At 54.0% G+C, this 23,509-nt stretch overlaps 6 protein-coding genes across 6 annotated transcripts; 2 read left to right on the top strand and 4 right to left on the bottom strand.

Annotated features, from left to right (window-relative positions):
• Positions 1 to 2,001: 2,001 nt before the first annotated feature.
• On the bottom strand, positions 2,002 to 2,724 carry A1O3_02815 (uncharacterized protein; the record flags this gene model as incomplete). Its single annotated transcript, XM_007732955.1, has 3 exons — positions 2,002 to 2,494; positions 2,556 to 2,604; positions 2,679 to 2,724. 3 exons carry the CDS (start codon positions 2,722 to 2,724, stop codon positions 2,002 to 2,004), a joined length of 588 nt encoding a protein of 195 aa, XP_007731145.1.
• A 5,169-nt stretch (positions 2,725 to 7,893) lies between these two features.
• Positions 7,894 to 10,085, bottom strand: A1O3_02814 (uncharacterized protein; the record flags this gene model as incomplete). Its single annotated transcript, XM_007732954.1, has 3 exons — positions 7,894 to 8,169; positions 8,233 to 9,587; positions 9,647 to 10,085. 3 exons carry the CDS (start codon positions 10,083 to 10,085, stop codon positions 7,894 to 7,896), a joined length of 2,070 nt encoding a protein of 689 aa, XP_007731144.1.
• Positions 10,086 to 12,847: 2,762 nt separating this feature from the next.
• On the bottom strand, positions 12,848 to 14,791 carry A1O3_02813 (uncharacterized protein; the record flags this gene model as incomplete). The annotated part of the gene is made up of 2 exons (XM_007732953.1): positions 12,848 to 13,100; positions 13,152 to 14,791. The coding sequence occupies 2 exons, from the start codon at positions 14,789 to 14,791 to the stop codon at positions 12,848 to 12,850; spliced, it is 1,893 nt and encodes a 630-aa protein (XP_007731143.1).
• A 1,872-nt stretch (positions 14,792 to 16,663) lies between these two features.
• A1O3_02812 (uncharacterized protein) lies at positions 16,664 to 17,899 on the top strand (the record flags this gene model as incomplete). The annotated part of the gene is made up of 1 exon (XM_007732952.1): positions 16,664 to 17,899. The coding sequence occupies one exon, from the start codon at positions 16,664 to 16,666 to the stop codon at positions 17,897 to 17,899; it is 1,236 nt and encodes a 411-aa protein (XP_007731142.1).
• Positions 17,900 to 17,937: 38 nt separating this feature from the next.
• Positions 17,938 to 18,510, top strand: A1O3_02811 (uncharacterized protein; the record flags this gene model as incomplete). The annotated part of the gene is made up of 1 exon (XM_007732951.1): positions 17,938 to 18,510. The coding sequence occupies one exon, from the start codon at positions 17,938 to 17,940 to the stop codon at positions 18,508 to 18,510; it is 573 nt and encodes a 190-aa protein (XP_007731141.1).
• Positions 18,511 to 18,743: 233 nt separating this feature from the next.
• On the bottom strand, positions 18,744 to 22,856 carry A1O3_02810 (uncharacterized protein; the record flags this gene model as incomplete). The annotated part of the gene is made up of 3 exons (XM_007732950.1): positions 18,744 to 20,972; positions 21,026 to 21,978; positions 22,037 to 22,856. 3 exons carry the CDS (start codon positions 22,854 to 22,856, stop codon positions 18,744 to 18,746), a joined length of 4,002 nt encoding a protein of 1,333 aa, XP_007731140.1.
• Positions 22,857 to 23,509: the final 653 nt, after the last annotated feature.

Genomic DNA, 23,509 nt, shown 5'->3' with positions numbered 1-23,509 from the left:
CTACTACTACTACTACTACTACTACTACTACTACTACTACTACTACTACTACTACTACTACTACTACTACTACTACTACTACTACCACTACCACTATAACCACTAGGACAATTCCTAAGATGGATTCCCTACTACTACTACTACGTACTATACGGTGAACTACCTAGTAGATCCTAAGACATTCCCCCGGACGCGGGATTCAACTGATTCCGCGACGAAAGAAAGCCCTTCTTGCCTATACACACACATATGTCCACATCTACATCCACGTCCAGTCCACGTCCAGTCCACGTCCACGTCCACTCACACTCACTCACACTCACTCACTCACACGCACACCTACTGTACGGATACGTTCGGTGAACGTAAACAGTACGGAGTCACTACGGACCGTCCTCACTCCGTCCTCACTCCGTCCTCACTCCGTCCTCACTCCGTCCTCACTCCGTACTAGCCTCGTGAGAGGGAGACGAACACTGAGCGCGCGGGGTCCCGAGCCCCGAGCCCCGAGCCCCAATGCCATACTATGCTACGCTACGCTATCCTGTCGTGAGAAGGATACGAACACGAAGCCCGCGGGCCCTGAGTCCCAGCTTCCTTGACTTGAAATCTCGTCCCGTCTTGTCGTCTTGTTTCAGTACTTGTCTCGACATTCTGGAGTTGGATCTTCATGTTCGGCCGGACAGTCGGCGAAGCCTAGCACCTAGTATACACTACGGAGTGTTTACTGTAGATACACCAGCCTAGCATACACCATTTGCTGTAGATACCCCAGGATCAACTAGTTGACACACCGACTCCGTACACTACCCCGTACTCACTACCCCGGACATATTCTGTGACCACTTGGATTACTCGAGCATGCATGGTGTTGCATTGTTTCCTGGCTACCCCGTACATACACCCCGGACTATATTCTGTGACCACTTGGATTACTCGTACTCTTACCATGCATGGTGTTGCATTGTTCTGGCCTACCCCGCTACCCCGTATATCTCTACTCCCGTCTATGTATGACCCCCTGACCTATCTCCGTACACATGTAAAAGATATTTTGCCAATAGATGAGACACGGTCGGCTGACCACAGTAAAAACGCTACCGTAGGTAGAAATACAGGAGGCACAGACGGTTAGCTGGCACTCCGGCCTCGCGGCCTCGCGACTCTTGTGTCGCCGGAAAACTTCTATACCCAAACATACGTATATGCCTGTCGCTTGCTTTAGAAGAAGAACAAAAAGATCGGCTTGCTGCTGCTGCTGCTAAAGTGATAACAAAATCCAGGTGTTGCTGTGCCGGCCGGTGTGTAGGCACTGCAATCTGACCAAGTGGCAAGCCGGCCCAAGTGCGGTCCGGACTCCAAACGGGAAGATCCAATGGTCCAAGGTTCGGTCGGCTGGTATCGGACCGTCCGTTGCGGTGCTCAATTGATGACGACGAGCTCGGGTCTGATGATCGTCCCAATGGATGCTGACTGGCGCACTCGCTGAGGAGTGTCTTGTCCAGTGGTGAATTGCTGCCTTTCGCCGTTGCCACAACTGGCCGTTCCACACTCACGCCGAGAAGGAAGGCCTGTAAGGCTTTCCTTCCCCTAAAAATGTAGTCATACAATCACCCTTTCGATGCCAATATGATACAAGTACCAACACAGCACAGAGATATCCATACACACCATGTTATACAGTCTGCTGAACGCCCAGCAGGTCGCGCGCCATGGGTCGCTGTCAACCATGACAGCAGAAAAGCCTTTTCCACAATGGGACAGGAGGATTGTCGTCATCGAACCCGGACTTTTCATCTATTTGGGGAGGATTGGGCATCGTTGATGCTTGCATGGAGGTGGACGGTTGGTAGGCAGAGATGGCCCCAGAACCACCGCTGGTATTCGCAATGTGACCCCGGGAGCCGAAAGGAGCGCGCTGAGGATGGGTTTCGGCACCGGAACCTTGTAGTCTTCTCGCCTCGACGACCCTGCGGATGATCACTGGACGAAAAATTAGTCTCAATGCCAATGAGAGGAAAACGGAGCAGGCATACAAGCAAAGGTCTCTTCGATGTTGACCATCTCTCTGGCCGAAGTCTCCATGAAACCACAACCCCGGCTCTTGGCCCAGTCCCAGCCATACTTGCTGCTAACAACTCTGGCATCCTTCAGATCGCATTTGTTGCCGGCGATGATCTTGATGGGGGGGAATCTCCAGCCGTCTTCTCTCCGACCGCGGACCCTCAGGCCCTTTTGTTGGAGAAGCCTGGCATTCTCTTCGAGCCTATTCTCGGCCTCAATGTCAATCATGTCGAGAAACCAAGTGAGACCTTCGAGGGACGCGGTGTTGGTGATGTCGTAGACGAGGAGGAAGGCATCGGACTGCAGGTTGGACGCGGCCCACAGACTTCGGTATTCTTCCTGGCCGGCTGTGTCGGTCAGGGATAGGTGATAGTTGAGGCCGTCGATTGTGCGCGTGACCGAGTACGAGTCTTCAATGGTGGGATCGTACCTGGGGAGATCAGAATTGGACGACAGCCAGGTTAGAAAGGCAACGAGTGGACTCCACTTACTCTGATGTCCATTGTGACCGCACCAGTCGAAGTGTAATGGACGATTTACCTGCGCGCACCCGACGTCAGTATGGGTATGGGAGGTGACCGCATGAGCATGCACTGGCGAGGGTTCCAACATACCACATCCTCCGTCGCCGCAAATAGTGATGGATATCTTGTCGGCCATTGCGCCCTAGGATGCGACCGGCACAAGATGGAGGAGCCAGTCACAAGGGGGGGTTTCTTCAATTATAAAAGCGAGTACGAGGAGACCAGTATATCTGCTATGACGACGCAGAGGGGGTAAATGATGATGGTACTCCGAAAATGGCGCACAGACAAAGTCGTGCAAGCGGTGATTACCACAGGAGATGGAGATGGAGATGCCCTTGGGCTCTTTTCGTCTTCGGGATTGTAAACGGCACCAGGAGGCTTTCTTTTTCTTCCAAGGGATGCCGACGTAGGGGGAGTCGGAATGCGCCGTCAGTGGAAAGGGAGCGGGAGCGGGAGCAGGACAGGAACAGCCGCGCGAACTGGTGTCGAGCAGAGGGAGAAGCAAGCAGTGGTGAAGCAGGCGTGGGATGTCGGGAGCGGGTTGCGACTGATTTAAGGTCGAACTGCAGGAGTCGAGGGTGTGAGACGCCAGTTGCGCCAGGTCGTCACAGGATGCGGCGGCGAGGATGGATGTGCGAGGATTGTCGCGATGCGAGGATGATGATGATGATGATGCAGGCAGCGACCGTAGGCCAGGTTGGTCTGTTCTTGTACCACCAGAGGGAAGAGCGACGAGATTTACGTCGATCGGTCGGATTGATTGAAGTGAAGCAAGAGAATTGCTCCGAGGTTGCTGGTGGCAGGATCAGGATTGGAAGAGCAGGGGGGGTTGTATGGTGTGTATGCAGTTCTGGCGAGGTTCAAGGTGTGCATGAGTCGTAGTGCCAGTAGTGCCTCTGTCCCAGGGTACGGAGTAGATTCATCCATGTGCCTGCCGGTGCTCGCCTGTGCGCCTGTGCCGGTTCTGTGTCTGGGTCTGTGGCTGGTTCGGTGACAGTGGCGGGAGGCGGGTGGAGGGTGGAGGCACAGGCAGCGTGATAGGGGCGGGAGGAGAGTGCGGACAGGGATCAACTCACCTCCTGGCATGCTCCATCCTGTACCTTAGGCATGAGGGGCTTAGCCTTAGGCTTCTTGGCCCTGGGTCTTAGGTGGGGGGACGCACCCCGGCCGCCCAGGGCTAAGAGGCTAAGCCTGGCCTCGGAAGCCTTAGCCTTAGGAGCCCCTCTCTACTCTCTGCTCTCTAGGCCTGGTAAGCCTGCAGATGCAGAGCCTTAAGTTAGCCCCTAACAAGCAGCTTGGGCAGCAAGAAGAGGGTACTAATTAATTATTAGTACTGGATGCAATGCAAGCTGCACATTGTACCACTGTGCTGCTGTGTGCTCGGTGATGGCTTTCTCCCACTCCCACCATTATCACCGACACAGGCATTCAGGTCAGGACATATTCTCTCTTCTTTCTGTACGGAGTACCCCGTGAGCAGAGTCGGGAAGCTGGAAGAGAACAGTCCAGACAGATCGTACTCGTACTGTTACTCAGTAAGTACTTTACAGGCACGAACTCACTAACATTGATTAGTGCTCGGGGAACCAGAGCCCTCTTCCTAGGCGGGAACCAACGGTCGGTTGCCTTTGCCACATCCAGACCCCTGAAACACCGACACAACGGACGAGCCAGAAAGAAAACGGAGTGGCGAGAAGAACTTGAACTAGAAATTGGGCAAGGCGACCACTGAGGTTGGGCAGCAAGACCAACAGGCGCAGATCATGAAGATCACGAATGTATACAGCATAGTACAGGGTACAGAATCCAGAGTCCAGGCACCTACCAGGTAATAGAGCTGACTGGCCATGTGCTGATGATGTGCGGCTGTCGATCAGGCGTTCTGAAGGCAGCTGTATGTATGTACTCCTTATGTTTGGCTGCCTTGGGCACCAACAGACTACACAGTATTGGGCATTTTCTGGAATATCAAACATACTGTACTCTATCACCAAGTCTTCCCTGCATAACAGCATCACCCATATCGTAACTGCAGAGGCGACTTCTCCCACACCTCGGCCTCTTGCCTGCTCCGGGTTAGATGCCCGGAGACTGTAGTCCGTAGTCCGCTGTGAAACAGGCATGGGCCTTACATATGTATCCCTACAGTATGTATGTGTCTCCGTACACTCACCTTGCATCTCTCTGCAAGTACCTGATTTACTCATCTTATACCTGGTCTTTTACGTACAGTACTGGGACACTTCCCTTCTCTTTCCCTGCTAGGTGCCTGCCTTGCAATCCTGTTAATTAGCTAGTGTACTCCATACACACATTCCCTGTCACCTACCTGTCGTGTTCTTCATCAGAACACTGCCATGTGTAACTCTTCAGCACATTCAGGATCCAGGCAGCTACAGGGTGTCACCTCCAGGCCTACTCGTGGTCTATGGATCTGAATGAATCGAGCTACTCCTCCCCACGCGTATGGCGTCGAGTTTGACTACGATCGAGATTACAGCGCTTCGCAGCCGAGCGCGAACTTGGCCTTCCACTTGCCCAAGCCCGCTTCAGCGCACAAGACTGTGGACACCATTGGCGAGTGAAAGCCTTCGGGCCCAAACACGCCGGCCAGTCAATACAGTATGGAGGCACTGGGCGCTCAACCCTTGATACATGCCTAAGTATGGAGTACGGTGTTTTGAGTACGCCCCGGCCTGCTGGCCCCGGTCTACTTTATCTCAGATCGTGTGCTTCGTACCTGCATGGACATAGATGGTCTGCTTGGAAGACAAATACTGGCTGTTCAGGTTATTTCAAGGTTGAGTTGACTACCCAGTCTTGCCATCTGTCGACGTCGTCTCCTGTCTTCTACATCACCCCGTCCCACACGGCGATCTTGCGGGAAGATTCGAATATAAAATTGGCGCGGCAAAAGGCCAATAATCAGCCCTGCTCCGCCTCACTGTTTGGTTTCACAGAAGAACAACAGCCTTCTCAAAATGTCGCACCTTTTTCCATCGTCAGCTCCAACAGGTTTATTTACCGCCGTCTTCTCGACTTGGCCAGATACCTCACCTTTGAGACAGTCTTGACGCCGGCACGAAAGCCAGTTCAGCTGGCTACAGTGTGGCCTGAACCGATCTTTGCGGTCTGATTCAACCCACTGGACGAAGAAATCAAAAAAAAAACCTGTGAGGCTGCAGAGGCGACCGCGGCTACAGGTCGAGCATTCCAGCTCCTGAAGGTATAAATGTATACAGCGCAATTCCCATCTGATGATGCCTATCCAGAATTCTACTGGTGCTGCTTTCTCTTTCTCGACATTCTGCTTTCTGCTCGGAAACCAGGAGCTCACAGCTCACACACCGTTCTCTATCTTGTCACAAACCACTCTGCAGTATTTTGCAATGCGTGTCCCTTCCATCCCAGCTATTTCCCTCGGCGCCCTCGTCCTCCTCTCTATCACCACTATGACTTCCGGAGCCCCGAGTCCCGTCGCCGTCGAGCGGATCTGCGAGGTCGCCCAGCCAGGCCAGCCGTGCGTCAACATCGACGGCGTTCCATCCTGCAACAATGACTATCTATCAATTGTACGCTAAAGCCACACCTCTGACCCGACACGTTTCCATATCCACGCCTTCAGCCCCTTCGACCACTTTGCTTGTTGTTGTCGTTATCGTTGTCGTCGTCGTCGCTGTTGCTGTTGCTGTTGCTGTTGTGGTCGGTCGTCCGACCAGACCACATCCCTTCACCCATCATTTTGCTGACATTTCCATCTTCTCCCTGACAGCTCTATTGTGTCTCCCCGGGAATATGGCAGTTGGGCCAGCAGTGCGGCAACCTCGAGCTGTGCCAGTGTACCGACGGCATCCCCTTCTGCGACTGAGGACAAATACATATGGATACCATTCACGCATATGCATGCATACATATATTAGTGGATGGATGGATACCATGCTAATGCATGCATGCATATATATTACTGGATGGTTGGATAGATGGATATATTGGATGGATATACACACCCACCCGATGCATATATGGCACGACGTGCTTTCAGCACATGCTCCTTCCATGATCTGATTCTCACTTTTCAGGGGGTGTTAGGAATCCTCTAAGGCAGCGAGCGGCATGGGCATGGTGGCCGAACCAAGTGTCGACCCCTACCCTTCCCTATGTAGGGAGTAGATAGATACCAGTGGATTCGCCGGCGAGTAGTGGCTGGCCTGTGCTGACTTGACAAAGGAAGGGACATGTTTATGACGTAAGTGAGAGGCGGCATTGATGTTGATGTTGTTTTGGTAGATAGATATCTCCATCTGTGTAGAGATCCTGTGCAAACATGGTCGGACTATGCCTACATTACATGGATAGCGTCCGAAGCGCCAAAGCCAAAGAGATTGCAATACTTAGGACACATGCCAGTGAGACCTTCAACACAGACACAGACTGTACGCTGCTAAGCCCCAAAAAGGCCTCTTCAGTACGGACTACTGTCGCTAGCAAAGATTCAAGCTCGAATCTATTCACATCTTCTATTCGTGATCGGCCGTCGCCAAGTAGTAAGTAGTCTAATATACATATGTACTATATTCAGATTCAATTGATATACCAGCCAGCCTCCCAAGAAGTGCTTCGTTCATCAGTCGGTCAGGCGCAAAAGAAAAGGGGATCTCGACCCCGTCTATTTATATATGTCGTGCTCTTGTTCGCTAAAAGCAAAAAGGGAAACTGGAAAAAGAAAACACTCAGGGTATGCATAATCCAAGGTGCCACAGGCATGTCCACACTGGCTCCCCTAAGCCAGCTGGTTTTCTTCATCCATAACATGTCATGCGTCGTGGTTTGGGGGGCCCGACCCGGGACATCTGGGCGCTGGCGAAATGCTGCGGACATGTGAGACTGCTGAGGTCAATTTCGCGGAACAAAACGCCATTCAAGGATCGGGCAGCTGACACTTTCCCTTGCCTGGGTTGTTGTTCTCCTCCCTAGGCAATTATCGCCGTCGGTCACGGATGGGTTAACGACAGAGTTCGTTTGAATTCGGCCGGAGATGTACCTCATCAGGCGGAAAACGTGTCGTCTTGTGCCGGTGAGCACCGTTGCGTGACCGCCCTGTCCTCCAAGAGGAAGGACAATACCGAGCTGCTCGTTTAGCGATCTTTCTTGTGGTCCACATTCGTCTTGCCAATCCTATTAAGACTGGGTATTCGCCCAAATAGCGCGTATCAAGCGTTGGGTATCGGACCAGCTTGAGTCCCGTTCAGCCCCGGCAGAAATAGGGCCAGACAAGTTTCGTGGAGAAAGACGGACCTCGCGCTCAAGCAGGCAAAACTGTCGGGTGAGGAGGTTCTTCCTCTTCTTCAATCTTTGGAGGAGGAAATCCTCGCCACGATCCTGTATCAGCCCTCTCCTGTTCCTGAGGGGACTTGACAGAGGGCGCGGCGGTTTCGGCCACTTTCTTGTCACCGTCAATGCTTGTCTCAGATGATTGGCCATGCGCATCCTCGGTCGGCTTGGTCGCTGCGGACGGAGCGGGGGTGGCTGATCCCTTATCACTGTGACTACCAGGCTTTCGAGGAGAGACTCGTCCATTCTGTGTGCGCCAGGAAAGGTGAGCCTAGAGTCGCGTATTTCATTATGTCGGGGGGCTCCTTACCTGTTTCGCCCATCTAAGACCACAACTGTTACACAAGTCACGGTCTCCGCTTGGCCCTCGTCTCCATTCGGGTGTAACCCGCGTGTGACAATTGGCACAATCCTTTTCTAGCTGTCCAAGCCCCTTCCTCCTCTTGCGCTTCTTCTTGCGATTGATCAATAATTGCAGCTCGTCAGCCAACATCCGGTTCTGACGCTCCATCTGTCGAAGTTCAAATTGCCAACTCGAACTCCTTGTCGTCTTTAGCTCATCGAAGAGGTTGTCTTCGGAATTCAAAGCGTCATCCTGGTTCCCTAGACTGAGACCATGACCACCTGCCCGTGTTACAGCCCCGGCGAAGCCGGCCAGCGTTTGACTGTCGGAGGAAATAGATCCTGTAGAGCCATTCGTCACAGTGCCAGGAGACCGACTAGACCCTATCGACTTTGGATCGGTCGGCGTTGATGACACACTCAACGACTTCTGATTTAACAGAGCGGCACGGGTCAACTTTAGGAACCGAGTTTGGGCCAAGAGGAAAGTGGGTTTGAAGCCACGCCGAGCATCGCCTGGATATATGGTTGTCTGGGCGTGAAGCACCTGGCCTCGCCGGTTCAAAAAGTCATGCCTGAATGTCACTTTCTCTCCGGTCCGGGCCAATTCAAGCGCGCGCGAGAACTCGATCCTGGAATCCGGCCTCATCAGAACTTGCATACTGGTTCCTACCAGGTCTTCGGATACCTGGTCGAGCATCATTCGAGAAGAGGAAGAGACGTGCAAAAACATCCCCGACGTGGAGATCTTGGACCACAATTCGCTTTCGCCCAGGTTGTTCTCCGTCAAAAGCTCGGAACGATCCAGAGCGTAGACTGGTCTCTCGCGTCCCACCAGGATGATGCACTTTTTGCCTTTGCCTTGTTCGGTATGTAGACAGCCATGAGCTTCGAACCAGGTGTAGCCGCTGAACTTCCTGCGGATGCGGTATACCACACTGACCGGAGATCCATTCGAGGAATCCTTCAACTCTCGAGTGACGGGGACAATGTCACTGGGGTGGCATACCGATGACAAGGCCATGCCAACCAGCTCACTCGCATCGTACTCGAGGACCTTTCGACTGGCAGGAGACAGGTAGAGAAAGAGGCCCTTCAAGGACAGAACATGCACGACATCGTCGGTGTTTTCCAGAAGGATCTTGTCCCAGATACGTTTCGACTGATCGGATTCACCACGGCCGATTGCACTCAGCACGTTTGAGACTTCGTCTCTTGGGATCGTCTGGCCAATCTCTTGCAGTGATTGGCTTGGATCCGGGGGAGCTGGAAGAGCGTAGGCAGGAAGTGAGCTTCGGTTATAGTTGATCGCGTAAGTTCCATCTGCGCAGGAGGTCAGTACTTCCACATCGGTGTCTCGTTGGAGAATTGGATGCTCATACCTGGGTTTCGACCCGAGACCGAGTTCGGCTGCTCGACCAGATCCACCTGAAATCCAACGTAGAACTTGTGATCCTCGGAATCGAATTGGATCGGTATCATAGTGAGAAGATTCATGAACGGTTGTCCGCCTTTTCGATAGTTGATTAGGTTCAGTTGGGCCTCTGATCGTTTGTTGATTTGGTTCTTCAAATATAGGACGGAGCGGTTATCTACGTATTTCCGTTTCATGCCCTCTTGCACTTCGCCGTCTGGTGACTGCAGAAAACGGCAGTTCCGACCTAAAATTTCATGCTTCGTATAGCCAGTCAACCGCTCGAACATCTCTGAACAGTACACAATTGGACAGTCGTATTTTTCAAGATCGCAGACAACAAAAGCACAGGATAGATCAACGGGACCGATATTGATTTCAGGCTTAGGCCTCGTCGCGACGCGCATCTGAGGCATGGTTAGTCTAAGATCGGTCCCCTGACTAGATAGATGCGTACCAGAACACCGAGCATGTCGAAACCGCTGGAAGAATAGGCATTGGCGTATTTTGAAGGGGGCTGCCGGATGCCTTGTACCGGGGGCATATGTGCTAACGCGGTTGGATTCACCGAGCCCGAATTTGGGAGCATCTCTGCTGCTCGACATCAGTTTTGGAGGGATGAGGATCTTTGGGTTACATACCATTGGTGGTGAAAATGGAAGGAACGTCCCCCGAGAGGCTTCTGGACGAGTTATGCTGTGCGGATGCTTGGGATGGCATCGAGTCAGGGTGTTGTCCCTGAAGAGATTGTGCCGGATTGTGGAAGGATTGGGAGTTTGATGCCATTGCCTGCGCCATTGTTGCCATGCGATTATGGACGGGAGGACTTCCGGATCCGCCGCCTGGATCGTGGCCGGAGAGCTGATAAGACACGGAGAAATTTTGGTCTATCGGGGAGGTGGTAAACACAGACTCATGCATCGGTCCAGAGTGCATAGTCGCGTTGTTTACAGGTCCTCCCAGAGCATCATAATCCATATGCATGTCCATCGTAGGAGGTCCGTACGCGACAGAGGGTTCGACGCCAGCCGAGCTGCTCGACATGATGCCGGGCGGATAGGGCGATAGGGCATCGAAATCGGACTGCATCTGGGAAAGCTGGGCACTTAGGGACAAATCCTCGCGAGATCGAACCCTTCGAGGATCGAGAGACTTCTGCATTGGCAACATATTGGATGCGGAATTTGGCATGACCAGGCTCGAGTCACCTGGAATTGGATCAAACTGAAAGTCCACAAAGTCGCCGTCGACGGCGGAGTTGAATTCCAGCATAGAGGTTCTGCGAGTATGGTCTTGAGAAAGCTGCTGAGAGTATTGGACATGAAAGGTGTTCCGCCTGCGCATCAATTCCTCGGTGTTTTGACTGACAATCTGGTGGAGAGTCTGCGGGAGGCCCAGGCCGGTGGAATCCATGGTACCGGAGACGATAGTGTCATCTTGTGTGTAGCCATCCATGGGTTGTTGCTCATCCAAGACCGTATAAGACTGCCCGTAGAACCCCTGCGAGCCATCCATGGTGGCTCAATCTTCACAGAACTTGTTCGTCTGTTTCACCCGGGCTTTTGCGCTCAGCATGGATTCGAAGCAGAGTGTAGGAGTAGGCGTGGCTCCAGGAAGTGCATTCTTGCCGCAAGGAGCGAAAAAATTGCAGCGAGGCAAGAGGGGCGGCGGCTGATACACTAGGGATGGCGGCAAGGCGAGGGTGGCGGGAGATCACGAACGAGGCAACTGATCCAGGTATGAAGGAGAATGCAGATGTTTGTTCTTGGTGGTGGTGTTGGTCGGGTTGGTGAAGAAGCCGGTAAGGTGTTGCGCAGGCAGGCCGGTAGAGGGGAGAGGATTAGTCTGGGGATGCCGAACGGTAAATGGAACGAAGGTCGTGTAATCACGACGACTCGGCAGGTGGGAAAGACGCATGTAGCACCATCGGTCAAAGTACATAACTAGTCATTGCGGGCAGTTGGACCGGACACTCCATTCTCTTCTGCCCACCAGTGGCAGAGATCCGAGATCCTCCCTGAAGCACTGTAGCCAAATGATCCGTGGCCACTTAGCCAAGGCTCCCTAGGCTCAGGCTCGGGCGACCGCAGGCAAGGCACACTACTCCTTCTACTAGCTGTCGCCATAACCAAGCGTCCACAGTATACAGATAGCATCTTGATGCACTACCATCTCAGATGTACGTGCCAATGGCAGCATGGTCGCGATGGAAAGACTGGCGTCATCGACATTCTCTTGCAAACGCGTCTGACCGCCCGGCCTCTGGTGTTACCCAGTGATAGTACTAGGTACATATGCAGCTATCATCAGGATGGAGTACGTCGTGACACTCACTATCTGCCAATCTGGAAATTGGAGCTTGTACGAGTACCCTGATGTGTCAGGTGTGATCCCCGATCCAGGGCACCGGGATCCTCCGTACCAACCGCAGGCAAGGCCAGTAATGCCAAGCGAGGCACAAGCGAGATACTATTAGTACGGAGTACCTGTGTACATATGTACGGAGTATACTCTGTACGTACATAGGTATGTAGGTGCTAGGTGGTACGGAGATCTCAGATGTATGCACTGCGCAGGAGTCAGGACAATCCCCTAGATCCCTACCTGCCTTAAGATAGCTTGTGACAAGGGTCGGAGAGCTCCTCAGGCCTTCCCAGCCCAGTGCCTCAGCGCACCTCGAGTCCTGGTATGGTCTAAGACAACGACACCAAGAAGAGCAGGCTTCGAGCAATTGTTTGGCATTACATGTACAGCTGAGCTGCTGGGCTACAACCACCGCGCCCCATCTGGGGACGCTTCAGTTTCCCGATGCGGGACATGGAGTACAAGGACGGATGCAGATGAAATGATAATGGGTGAGTGACCCTTGACCTAGTCTGGGTGGGGTCGAGGACATCTCATACAGACGTATACATACACCTCGGATAGGGTATCCGGCACGACACTCCGTCAAGTTGTGCTTGCACCAGGGACCTAAGATACCCATGGACAATCACCCAGGTACCTGATCACCACCATACAACGTCGCCCGAGCAAAACAAAGAGCCATGAACCAGCTCAATCCCCCCAGGACAGCGCCTTGAAAATCAACACCTCGTCCGTGCTATGCGTCAAGAACCAGATATCGTGTCCACATTGGAGGACACATGTCACACATAACAAACGCCCGTTAGCCAGGATATGCCGCAGGTCGAGCGACAAGCGGCGCAATTTTCTCCCGCTGAAGCTTCTCCTTCTCTAATTGCGCCCGGTCGCTTTTGGTCATCCGAGGTTTTCGAGTGACGCCACCACCGCGAGAGCCAGGTCCGCCACCACGACCAGAGCCTGATTCAGCGGCTGCCGCAGCTGTTCGGCCTCCACGGGACCCAGGGCCACCGCCTCTGCCACGTCCACCACGGCCACGCTTGATGGTACCATCCGCCCTGGAAATGATGGTCAGTTTGGTCTGGAACGTTCTGGGCACCGCGACATACCGTTCAACAGCAGGTTTCTCGCCTTCGGGAACCAGCGGTCCACAGTACACAAAGAATCCATCTTTGCTGGCGGCTGCTTGCGCCTCCCAGAGTAACTCGCTGTCATCAATGAAGGGGTCGTCTTGATTATACTCCTCGACCTTTCTTTTGCGGCGTCGCTTGGACCCGGGCGCGTCCGTACCGCTATTGGCCGCCTCTTGACCGCCGTTGATGCCTGACATGGCCACATCACCGTCATTGTCGGAATCACGCTCGATGTCGACACTGAGATCATCATCGCCGCTGTCTCCGGCGGATGTACCTCCAAACTTACTTCCTGACGCTGATCGTTCCAATGCAGCGCCGGCAGCGGCGACCTTGGCCAGACGTTCTTTCTGGGCGGCTTGACGCGGATACAATGCAGCAAAGCCATATTTTTCCTCCGCCATTCGAGCAAAATTGATAACTCGATTGTTAGGGTCTTTGAGGTCGATATGTAGAACAATCGTGGGGCCTTTTCCAGAAGCCTTCTGAGCTCCATCGTTGCTTGAGTCACCGCCGAAGAGGCTGGCAGAGAGAAGGCCAGATCCAGGTGGAGGAGGAGGGGGTTGCTCCTTTGCCCGGGCCGGTTTAGGTGATGCCGCACGAGTGGGCGCTTCGGAAGGAACTTTCTTAGGCGGAGTGACCTTCTTTGGTGGAACAGGATCGAGAGCAGTAGAGTCAAGGTCCATCGGCGCCGGGTTGATGGTCACTGGGGGTGAAGTCGTGGGTTTGCCATTGGTCTGGTTGTATGGCGATTCTAGCTTGGGATAATGACTAACTATTGTGGTCGAATTCTGGAAAGATGGCGCTGCAGGATGATCAATGATGCCTGAGATAGCTGGAGACGTGCTTGGATTGTATGTCGGCCTCGGTGGTGTATGAGCCGGTGGAATCGATGTGGAAGACATGACAGGCCGCGTCACAGATCTGATAGGATCCCACATGCCCGCGGAACGGGGAGCAGAAGCATGGCTAGCACTCGGCACATTGACAGTGTAGTTGTCTGCATGTTGTGAGGGTATTTGAGGGTGCGTCGAAGAAAATTGCATTGAAGAGCCCGAATCTGTAGGTCTGGCGGCTTCATCGGAACGTATCCCAGCCAGAGATTGAGAGGAAAATGAGACAGGCTGGACCAAGGTGGAGGACTGCAGGCCCGAACTCTGCGGTCGCTGGATTTCGACGGCGCTGCTTTCATCTGCTGCCTCTAATTTGGGCTTTTTGCGCGATACGACGGATGCAGTCGACGCACCGCGAGGCCGCCGATTCGTAATGCGTTCTTTCTTCTCCTTCTCTGGCTCAGGAGGAGCATTTGGATCCTTCTTCTTGCGTGGCTTATACTTGCGCTTGACGGGTGGCTGTGGCGCAGTGCCAGGGCCAGTGGCAGCAATGTCACGATTATCTTGGCGAGGTATACCGGGAACTGTGGCTGATGAAGCTGCACCTGCGCCTGCGCCTGCGCCTGCACTCACACTTGCAACACCAAAGTTACCTGATGCACTGGTATCGCGAGGTCCGTGATGTGCTGTTAAATGACTGAGAGGTCCTGGCGTACTTTCGGCGTCGCTTGGGGGTGCACTCGACAGATCGTTGGAAGAACTCCTCAACTCTATCACCTCCATCTTCCGAGTCGTGCTCCGTCAGTTAGGCCACAAGTGAAAGACCAGCTTGCACAAGGCGCATCAACCCCCAAAAAGCAGCAACTAATTTGCACGAGAAGCGTGAAACTGGAGATGATTAAGGATGTGTCGTGGTTGACGAGATGTGGGCGTGCGTGATTCGTAGATAAAAGAACAAGTCAGGGTCGTTGACCAAGGTGATGACTGTATAAAGAAAAAGATCGGAGACGCGAAGGTGAGGAGGAGTGTTGTGGCGGCACACCACAAAGAGTTGAGAAGATGTCGACTAACATGGATGAGTTATCATGATTATTGAATGAACTAGGCGCGACGACTTACGGTGAATTAGAGCGCCATGGCGGGATCAAGGAACATCGAAATAGGCGCACATGTAGTCTGGGTGCAAGGAGGTCACGAAATTGGCTGCAGGAGAGCTTACAGCAGGATGAGGAGCGGAGAGAGAGAGAGAGAGAGGAAAGATCAAGAGAGAGAAGAACGGCAAAGAGGAAAGGTAGAGATATAAGTATCGAGAGCAAGGAAGGATGGCGAAAAAGGGCCACTAAGGAACCACCCAGTATTGTTGACAAAGAGCAGAGCAGGAGGCTTGGGAGGCACGGGAGAATGGAGTGAATGGGCCACGAGTAGGGGACAAAACAACCACGACTCAACTTGATGGAGGGTGGAGTGAAGACGTGAAGCAGAGCGACAGGAAGGGAAGGGAACCCGGGGGAGGGAGCAGTCAAGAGGATCAAGAGGACCAGAAGGCATCGAACTGAACTGAATGACGGGTCAAACCGAGCACAAAAGAGGAGCAGGGGGCGGACCATGGGATTTGGGGGATGGATGGTAAATGCTATTATTATTACGAAGAGTCGAGTCGAGGTCGAGGTGAAAGGAATTAATAGGGAGGATCAGGATGGGACAAGGACAAATCTCCAGATGGACAGGGACAGCGACAGCCTGAGCCACAGCCTGAGCCAGAGCACCAGAGGAATAAGAGCCAGCAAGCGATACATACCACTACCAATCATGGACGGACAAAGAGGTGATGCGTACGTATATGGAGTCCTCCGTAGGCCGTATTACCAGCTGCGGCCCATACTTTAGCTAATCATTTACCTTACTTAAGCTTCTTTTGGTTTCAAGTCGCGGTCTCGGGCCAACGCCATGGGCAGGTATGCGAGTATATTATGAACACAGGCCGAGTGCTACTTACAAAGCCAGCTGCCCCAGCACTGACCTGCACTACAGTGGCTCTTCTCAAAGTCGCCTGTGTTGCATTCTACCCTGGCGGACGAGGCTCTTCGAGATCCCCTCGTTGGTATCGTGGCCAGAGATCTGGCGCAGGCGCAGATCCACCGCAGCCAGATCCGGTACCCCTGCCCAATAATGTGGCGTGGCTTTACGAGGTCAAGCCTGTCCCCGTCCCGGATTTCCACTCACCCGCAGCCCCCCTCGATACATATTATATATGCATGATCACGCGGATGGTTATTTTCAGAGCCGCCTCCCCTCTTAAGCACGGGGAGAGAGAATGCCTCACGACCGTGCTCGTTGTGGCCCTGTTTGGAGTCAGCTTGCGACATGTCTGTTACATTGCTAGAAGGCGGATGCTCAAATCAGCCTGCCCTCTCGGTTTGGGGCGCACATGCGATGCGCTAAGGTATGTTTGGCGTTCTAAGTTGCGGTGCTAGTACTACTAGTACTGCTAAGTGCCATGCTAGCCACAGTGGCGTGCAATAAATCCCCGATGCTTGGCGTCGTCCTCCAGGTGCTTCTTTTGTCCCAAAAGATGCCTGCGCTGCCTTGTTCAACCAGGTGGTTCAGTCGAGTCCCGTGAAAGACCCTCGACTTTGTAATTTTCCATATGGCAGAATGGCCATCCCAGGGCAGCGCTTCGAACTCGATCTCGACGCAGACGATTTCACGGTGAGGCCTCTCAATGAAGACTTCTCACACGACTTAGCCGCAAACTTCGCCGTCAAGGAGGTTAGAGAGCACGAAGCAGAAACTCCACCACCTCCTCCTTCTTTGAAATCCTCGAAATCCGGCTTCCCAGAGCACAGACCCCGCCGGAATATCTCAGACTTCAAGAAGAGGCAGCAGGCTGGAGCTGTCCCAGCGCGGCCTTCAATCTCCTCCCGGGTAGAACCTTCGGACAGAGCAATCGCTCATCATGTGGGCAAGAAATACGGAGTTGATCTAGAGACCCAACAGAAGGCCGAGATAAGTGAGGAGAATAAGAGGCGCCTCGCTGAGATGTCAGTCGAAGACATAGCAGAAGCACGAGCCGAATTGATGAGCAACCTTAATCCTGCTTTCCTCGAGCGGTTGCTCAAACGCGCCAATATTGACGAAGACCAACCCGCTCAGGAGGCTTGGCCCAGAGATGATCGAGATGCAGCAAGAGAAACCCAGCCTGCTATTATTGATACTGACACGTCGGCGAGTCTGGTCGAGGATAAGCAAGTCCCAACAACGTCAATTCACTTTCCTGCGCCTCCCCGATCAGCTGAAGACTATACGCCTCTAGATACCGACGATCCCTCTTTTCTCACAAATCTCAAATCACACTACTTTCCCGAAACGCCACACGATCCTTCTTCGCTCCAGTGGCTGCAAGATCCTACCGAAGAAGAATTAAAGGAGTCCTTGTATAATCCTGAGAAGGACTCATTTCTGGCGTCGGCTCTGCGTTTCGGCTTCAACGGCCGCCTCATAGCGCCTAGAGAGAGCTTGGAAATCGATGTAAAGCAAGGTCTACACCATCATGGTGATGACCCCAGCAGTGCAGGCTATACTATCCCAGAGCTCGCAATCCTGGCGAGGTCCACCCTGCCCAACCAACGCTGCGTTGCGTATCAAATTCTGGGCAGGGTTCTATACAGATTGGGAAGAGGAGACTTCGGCGCTCGTGGTAGTGAGCTTGAGGAAGCCTTGTGGTCAGTGGTCGAGAGGGAAAAACCAATCGAGGTGATAATGAGTGAAGCCAACCGCCAATCCGGCCATGCCAGCGCTAAAGCTCATGCCATCGAGGCCTTATGGCTCTGGAGAAAAGGAGGAGGAGGAGATAGGGGCGTTCTGAAACCAGGGCAGAGAGTGGCCAAGTGATAGCGGGTTAATCTGCACTCGTTCTCCCACGCTGAACCATGTCTCGCAATATGCTCATCGCCGGATACTCCGATCGCGGGACTGCAGCAGTCCTGGCTGTGGCTTTCCATAGCCACGGTGACTGCTTGCTCGTAAGTGCCAGAAATCCATCCAAGACGGCGTCTCTCAATGTCCTCGGAATCGAAACTCTTCCACTTGACGTCCAATCTGAGGAATCCGTCAAAGCTTGCATACAGCAGGTGTCGGCCCTCACTGGAGGCTCTCTTGACGTGCTGGTCAACAACGCTGGTACCGCCTACTACATGCCTGTATTCGATTCTGCGATCTCAGAAATGGAGAAGCTCTTCGACTTGAACGTGTTGTCCATGGTCCACAAGATGAAACACTTGTTCGCTATCCTCCGCAACTCCAAACATGGTGGCCACCTTGGATCCAATACTTCAATGGCCGGCAGCTTCAGCATGCCATGGCAGGGGATCTGGCGGGGTACAAGCGCGTTCAAGCTGTGCACAGGCCGTCATCACATTATTGCCTGGGATGCTTGTGAACTACATGATATCAGGGTTGGATATTGTGGCGGGCGAAGTCAAAGCGGAGTCGAAGAACAGTAGATCAGTCAGAGTATACCTTGCATACTTGGACTTGGACGTCTTGGGCCATGAATATAAGAAAACTGGCGAACAATCATGGCGCACACTAGTTGTGCTGCAGCAGTAGACACTATGGCATGGAAACAACAGATGATGGAAAAAGAGGACTTGGAAGGTTGGCGATTAGCCTTTATTGAAGAGCAGAATAGCATGCTTCGATCAACAATTTTCTATGCATAAGTTGGATCCAGACCCTACGGTTTCTTCTTGTTCATGCTTGAGCTCATCCAAGCCTTCCAATCGGCCGCTCGAATCTTCAAGCCCAGGTAGGCGAGCAGCCTGTAAGCGACGGTGACACCGCCAAGGGCCAGGGCATAGGTGACGGTGTCGACATTCAGGCGGTACAGATCGAGGACCTGGGCGCCGGTCTGGATGGGACAGGAGCCGTCGGCCAGGGTCTGGTCGGGGGCGCAGGTGAAACGGATGTTGCGCAGACTATAGCTGGAGAGGGCGCCGACCTGCCACTTGACCGGGGAGATGTGGTTGACGGCGGACAAGAAGTGGTCGACGCCGATGCTCAGGACGCCGCCCAGGTGGATGGAGATGGAGAGGACGACGGACATGACGGAGACGGCGAGGCCCATGTGCGAGAAGAGGGTGAGGAAGAGGATGCCGAAGCTCTCGCCGCACTCGACGACGCAGAAGGACGAGTAGGCCATGAGGAAGTACTGGCCGGCGGTGCGCGGAAGGCCGATGGCGAAGACGGTCAGCACGGAAAACAGCATCGACGCCACCACTTCCGCCGGCACCTCGAGGGCCAGGTAATACAGGAAAAACGCCTCCAGGCCGTACGTGCCGTCGCGCTCCTCGTGGTAGTACAGGTCCCGCTCGCCCGGGTACATGGCGATGGAGTTCAGCATGCCGACGAAGAACATGCTCGACAGCGCTTGGATGAAGCCCACGCGCGTCTGCACCGCGAAATAGTCGTGCTTCAGGGGCGAGCAGACCGCCGCGAGCACGATCCCCAGCCCGACCAGCTGCGTGATGCGCCCGGTCAGCAGGTTCGGCTGGCGCCGCAAGTTGACCATCCCCCGTTGTAGCAGGATGGGAAATGCCCGCTGCACCGGCAGCTTCCTCCGCGCATAAGTTCCCAGTGCCGCTGGGAGGGTCAGGTGTGTCTCTTTCGACGGCGTCGGTGACTTGGCCTCGTTTACGGCAGAGGTCGTTGTGTCGTCGACGCCGATCACGGCGGTGATGGCTGGTGATGTTGATGTCGTTGTTGTTGTCGTTGTCGTCGGCGGCAGCGGGGTCAAGTTGGATTGGTGCTGTTGCAGCAACTTGGGCGTCTCAACCGACACGAGGTCGAGGGCGAAATCGGCTGGGTTGGCCGACTCCGGGCAGGTGAATCCCATCCTTTCAAAGTGAGGCAGCATGTCAGAGACGGGACCGGTGTAGACGACTTCGCCGCCGGTTGCCAGGAGAAGTACCCCTCCAAACTGCTTGAACATGTCGGACCGCGGTTGGTGGATGGAAAAGATGATTGTCCTTCCCTCGTCCGCCAGGCCTTTGAGGACTTGAATGATGGAGAAGGCGGTAAATGCGTCGAGACCCGAAGTGGGTTCGTCTAGGAGCAGCACCTGGGGGTCAGTGAGGATCTGGATCCCAATCGACACCCGGCGTTTCTCGCCGCCACTGATCCCTTTGACCATGTCGCTGCCAACCAGCGTGTCCGCGCAGTCTTTGAGGCCGAGCTGCAACAAGACCGACTCGGCACGTTGCACCTTTTGCTCGTGGCTCAGAAACGCCGGGAGACGAAGCCGCGCTGCGAAGTGCAGTGTCTCTCGCACCGTCAAGCACGGCAGCAGGGCCGAATCATCCTGGGGCACGTAGGAGCAGATTGAGGTCACCACATCATCGGTCGCGGTGGCCCCGTTGAGGAGCATCCTTCCCGAAGACGAGTACTTGACCCGAACGGATCCGGAGAGCCGCCGTGCCATGGCGTTCAGGCATGACGATTTCCCCGATCCAGACGGACCCATGATGACATTCAAGACGCCCGGCTCGAACGTCGTATTGATGGACTTGAAAATGCGCTTGGTCAGGTTACTCTTGAACGGTCTTCGCTCAATCTCCAGCCCAAAGTGGTCAAGGGTCACAGTGACCGTTCTGTTCGCGTCGCCCGCCCTTGCATTGGTCTCTTGGCCGTCTGCGGTAGAGGCTGCTTTACTTTCATGCGTCCTTGCCATCTCGACCTCCTCGGTAAGCACCTGCAGAATCACTCCTGACAGGATGAAAAAGAACAGGATGAAGCCAACAAGAACGATGATAGGTCTCCAAAGCCAGTTTGAAGGGAGGTTCAGTGAGGCCAGGATATAGTCACCTGTGTACTCCCTGCAGGCTGGATCAGAGGGTCCTCCAGGGCTTGGGCAATCGTAGAAATGGCCCGCGAATTCATTAGTACAAAGGGCCCCGAAGGCATAGAACTGTCGCAATGTCAACACGATGGCGGGCAGCAGGACGCCAGAGCACCACCTACCACATATGCAGCCCATTTGATCCATCGCAGCCAGACGGCAATCGAGCGAGTGTTGATGAAGAACCCGCACCCCATCGATTGAAGCGTGAATGTCAGATTCGCGATCAAAGACGCCACCATGAATTGCCGGTTGAGCGCGACACACACGGTGGCCAAGTTGACCGCGATCATGTGGAGTAGAAGTTGGATTGCAAAGAATGTGAAGAATTGGCCGGCAGCCGCGCGGAAGTCAGCCATGAAATAGAATATCACCGCGTACAAGAATGGGACCGGCAGGTCTTCGAGTGGGATGCGTGCAAATCTTCGGCTGACGATGAAGCTGATTGGCCGGACGACACCCTCGATTCGCTCTCGGTCGTAGACTTGGATGTCGATGGTCAGCCGGTAAGTCTCGAAGAGAAGAATGAGATAACCCTGCAAGGCGCAAGCCGAGTACATGGCTCCTTGCCGGGATCTGATGCCGGCAAGGTCGCTGCCCAGCTGGTAGAAGATCCAGCCACTCATGATGCCCATGCTCAACGACTCAACTATGCTGGCGACGAGACCCAGTCGGTCACGGCATGTCACGACAAATGTCCGACGAGTATGCACAATGACCTCGTGGAGAAGCTCGTTGAGTCGGTCTCCAGAATGCGCGACTTGTTTCCCGTCGAAAGTCTCGTCTATCAGCGACTCTGGTTCGCCAGCGGAAGCGTCAGTCCCATGAGTCCTCCACGCTTCATGCAATTTCCGCACTCGAATCAGGGAGGTCTGTTCGAGGGTCTGCGAGCGCAGGTCCACAGCTGCGAGGTCGATGACAAAGTCAAATGGATTGAAGAATGGAGGCATCCTGTAGCCGAGATGCTCGAAGTACGGGAGACATTCTCGAACCGGGCCAGAATAGACCGGCGAGCCTCGGGCCAGCAAGATCAGGTTATCTACCAGTCTCCAGATTTCGGAGCGTGGTTGATGAACTATTTCGCCGTCAGAAGCTGATGCGCGCCGCCTCCAAAGACGACGATCGACACTTACTGGTCATGATGACAGTTTTTCCCCGTTGAGCAAGACTCTTGAGAGTCTGCACTACTTGGATCGCGGATGCAGCATCCAACCCCGTCGTGGGCTCGTCCAGAATCAGAACAGGCTGATCCGCAAGCAGTTGGACCCCGATACTCGTGCGTCGTTTCTCTCCACCAGAGCAACCCTTGTGAGCGTTGTCGCCTATCCTGGTGTTGGCACACTTCCCCAGGCCAAGCTCGTCGATCACGGTTTCCACCATGGCCTCTCGCTCCGCTCGTGTCTTGGTTGTCGACAGCCGTAGATCCGCGGCATATTGGAGGGTCTCTCGCACCGTCAGGCTGGGTAGAAGCACGTCTTGCTGAAGCACGTACGCCACTCCAACCCTTGCAGACCCAGAACCAGATCCAGCATCTTGACCATTCGGTATGGCCAACGCTTCGGAATTGTACGTGACGGTTCCGAGCTGTCGAAGCCTCTTGTCTTTGACGCGGTGTGCGATGACATTGAGAAGTGTCGTCTTGCCGCTCCCGCTGGCGCCGACAATCGCGGTCAGGCTGCGACTGGGGAGATCTGCTGAGACGTCGTTCAAGATATCCTTGATCGTCGGAATGGCATAGCTACGCAAGACCCTGGACTTGACAGCATCGATCGAAGAGAATAGCGAACCTCCGGCTGGGTCCACCTTCACCGATACATTGCGGACTCGCACATTTACAGCTCGAGTGTTCCGGTCAGTGCTGGTGCTGTAGCGATGCTGTAGTGTATTCTCTTTCGTAGGCAGTGGAATCGATGCGCTGGATGGAACATGGCCCTCTGGTTTTTCCGTCGCCATGCCAGCCTGGGGCTTTCAAAATCTCCGCCCGACAAGACTGAGACGATCGCATGTGAGGGCCTCTTTCACCAGGCCGAATTGGAACACATCATTGCATGAGTCGCCTCCGTCTCCGGATAGGGAAGAATGTTACAGTCTGCTCTGCAGAGAATTGCAGCGCAGCGCAGCGTCTTGCACAACAACAACACATTTTGTAACCATTGTCAGGGAGAGGGGCAGTTTGCGTCGGTTATGCCTTAGTTTCTTTGAGCTTCGGATTGAACTGGAACTACTCTGTAATTCGTCTTTGCGGTCAGGATCGCGGGCCTTAGGGCCTGATTAGGACTGAGCCATCGTGTATGTTAACGGCAAGCGAGGGGCCGCCATCATGTGCTAGGGCTCGAAGCGACGGCACCAATGGAAGCCTTTTGGAGCTTCTATGGGGTACGGATGTACTAGGATATGGAGTAGTAAGTACTAAAAAACGGACTAGATATACGTACCAGATATGCCTGATTTGTGCAGGGCGGTCGACGGTAGTACCAACTTATCCACGAGCCTTCGATAGAGCGATTTCGCAGTTCAGGGCTGCGCAGCCGAGTCCCGTGACAGCTGCGGGGAGACCTCATCACGTGACTGGAGGCTTGGTTGGACTGCGCCAGCAACTTGAATCT

The sequence above is a fragment of the Capronia epimyces genome (assembly GCF_000585565.1).
Source record: "Capronia epimyces CBS 606.96 chromosome Unknown aczIQ-supercont1.2, whole genome shotgun sequence".
Classification (NCBI taxonomy): domain Eukaryota; kingdom Fungi; phylum Ascomycota; class Eurotiomycetes; order Chaetothyriales; family Herpotrichiellaceae; genus Capronia; species Capronia epimyces.
The sequence above is the reverse complement of the archived record's forward strand: the minus strand, read 5'-3'. Positions and strand labels throughout refer to the sequence as shown.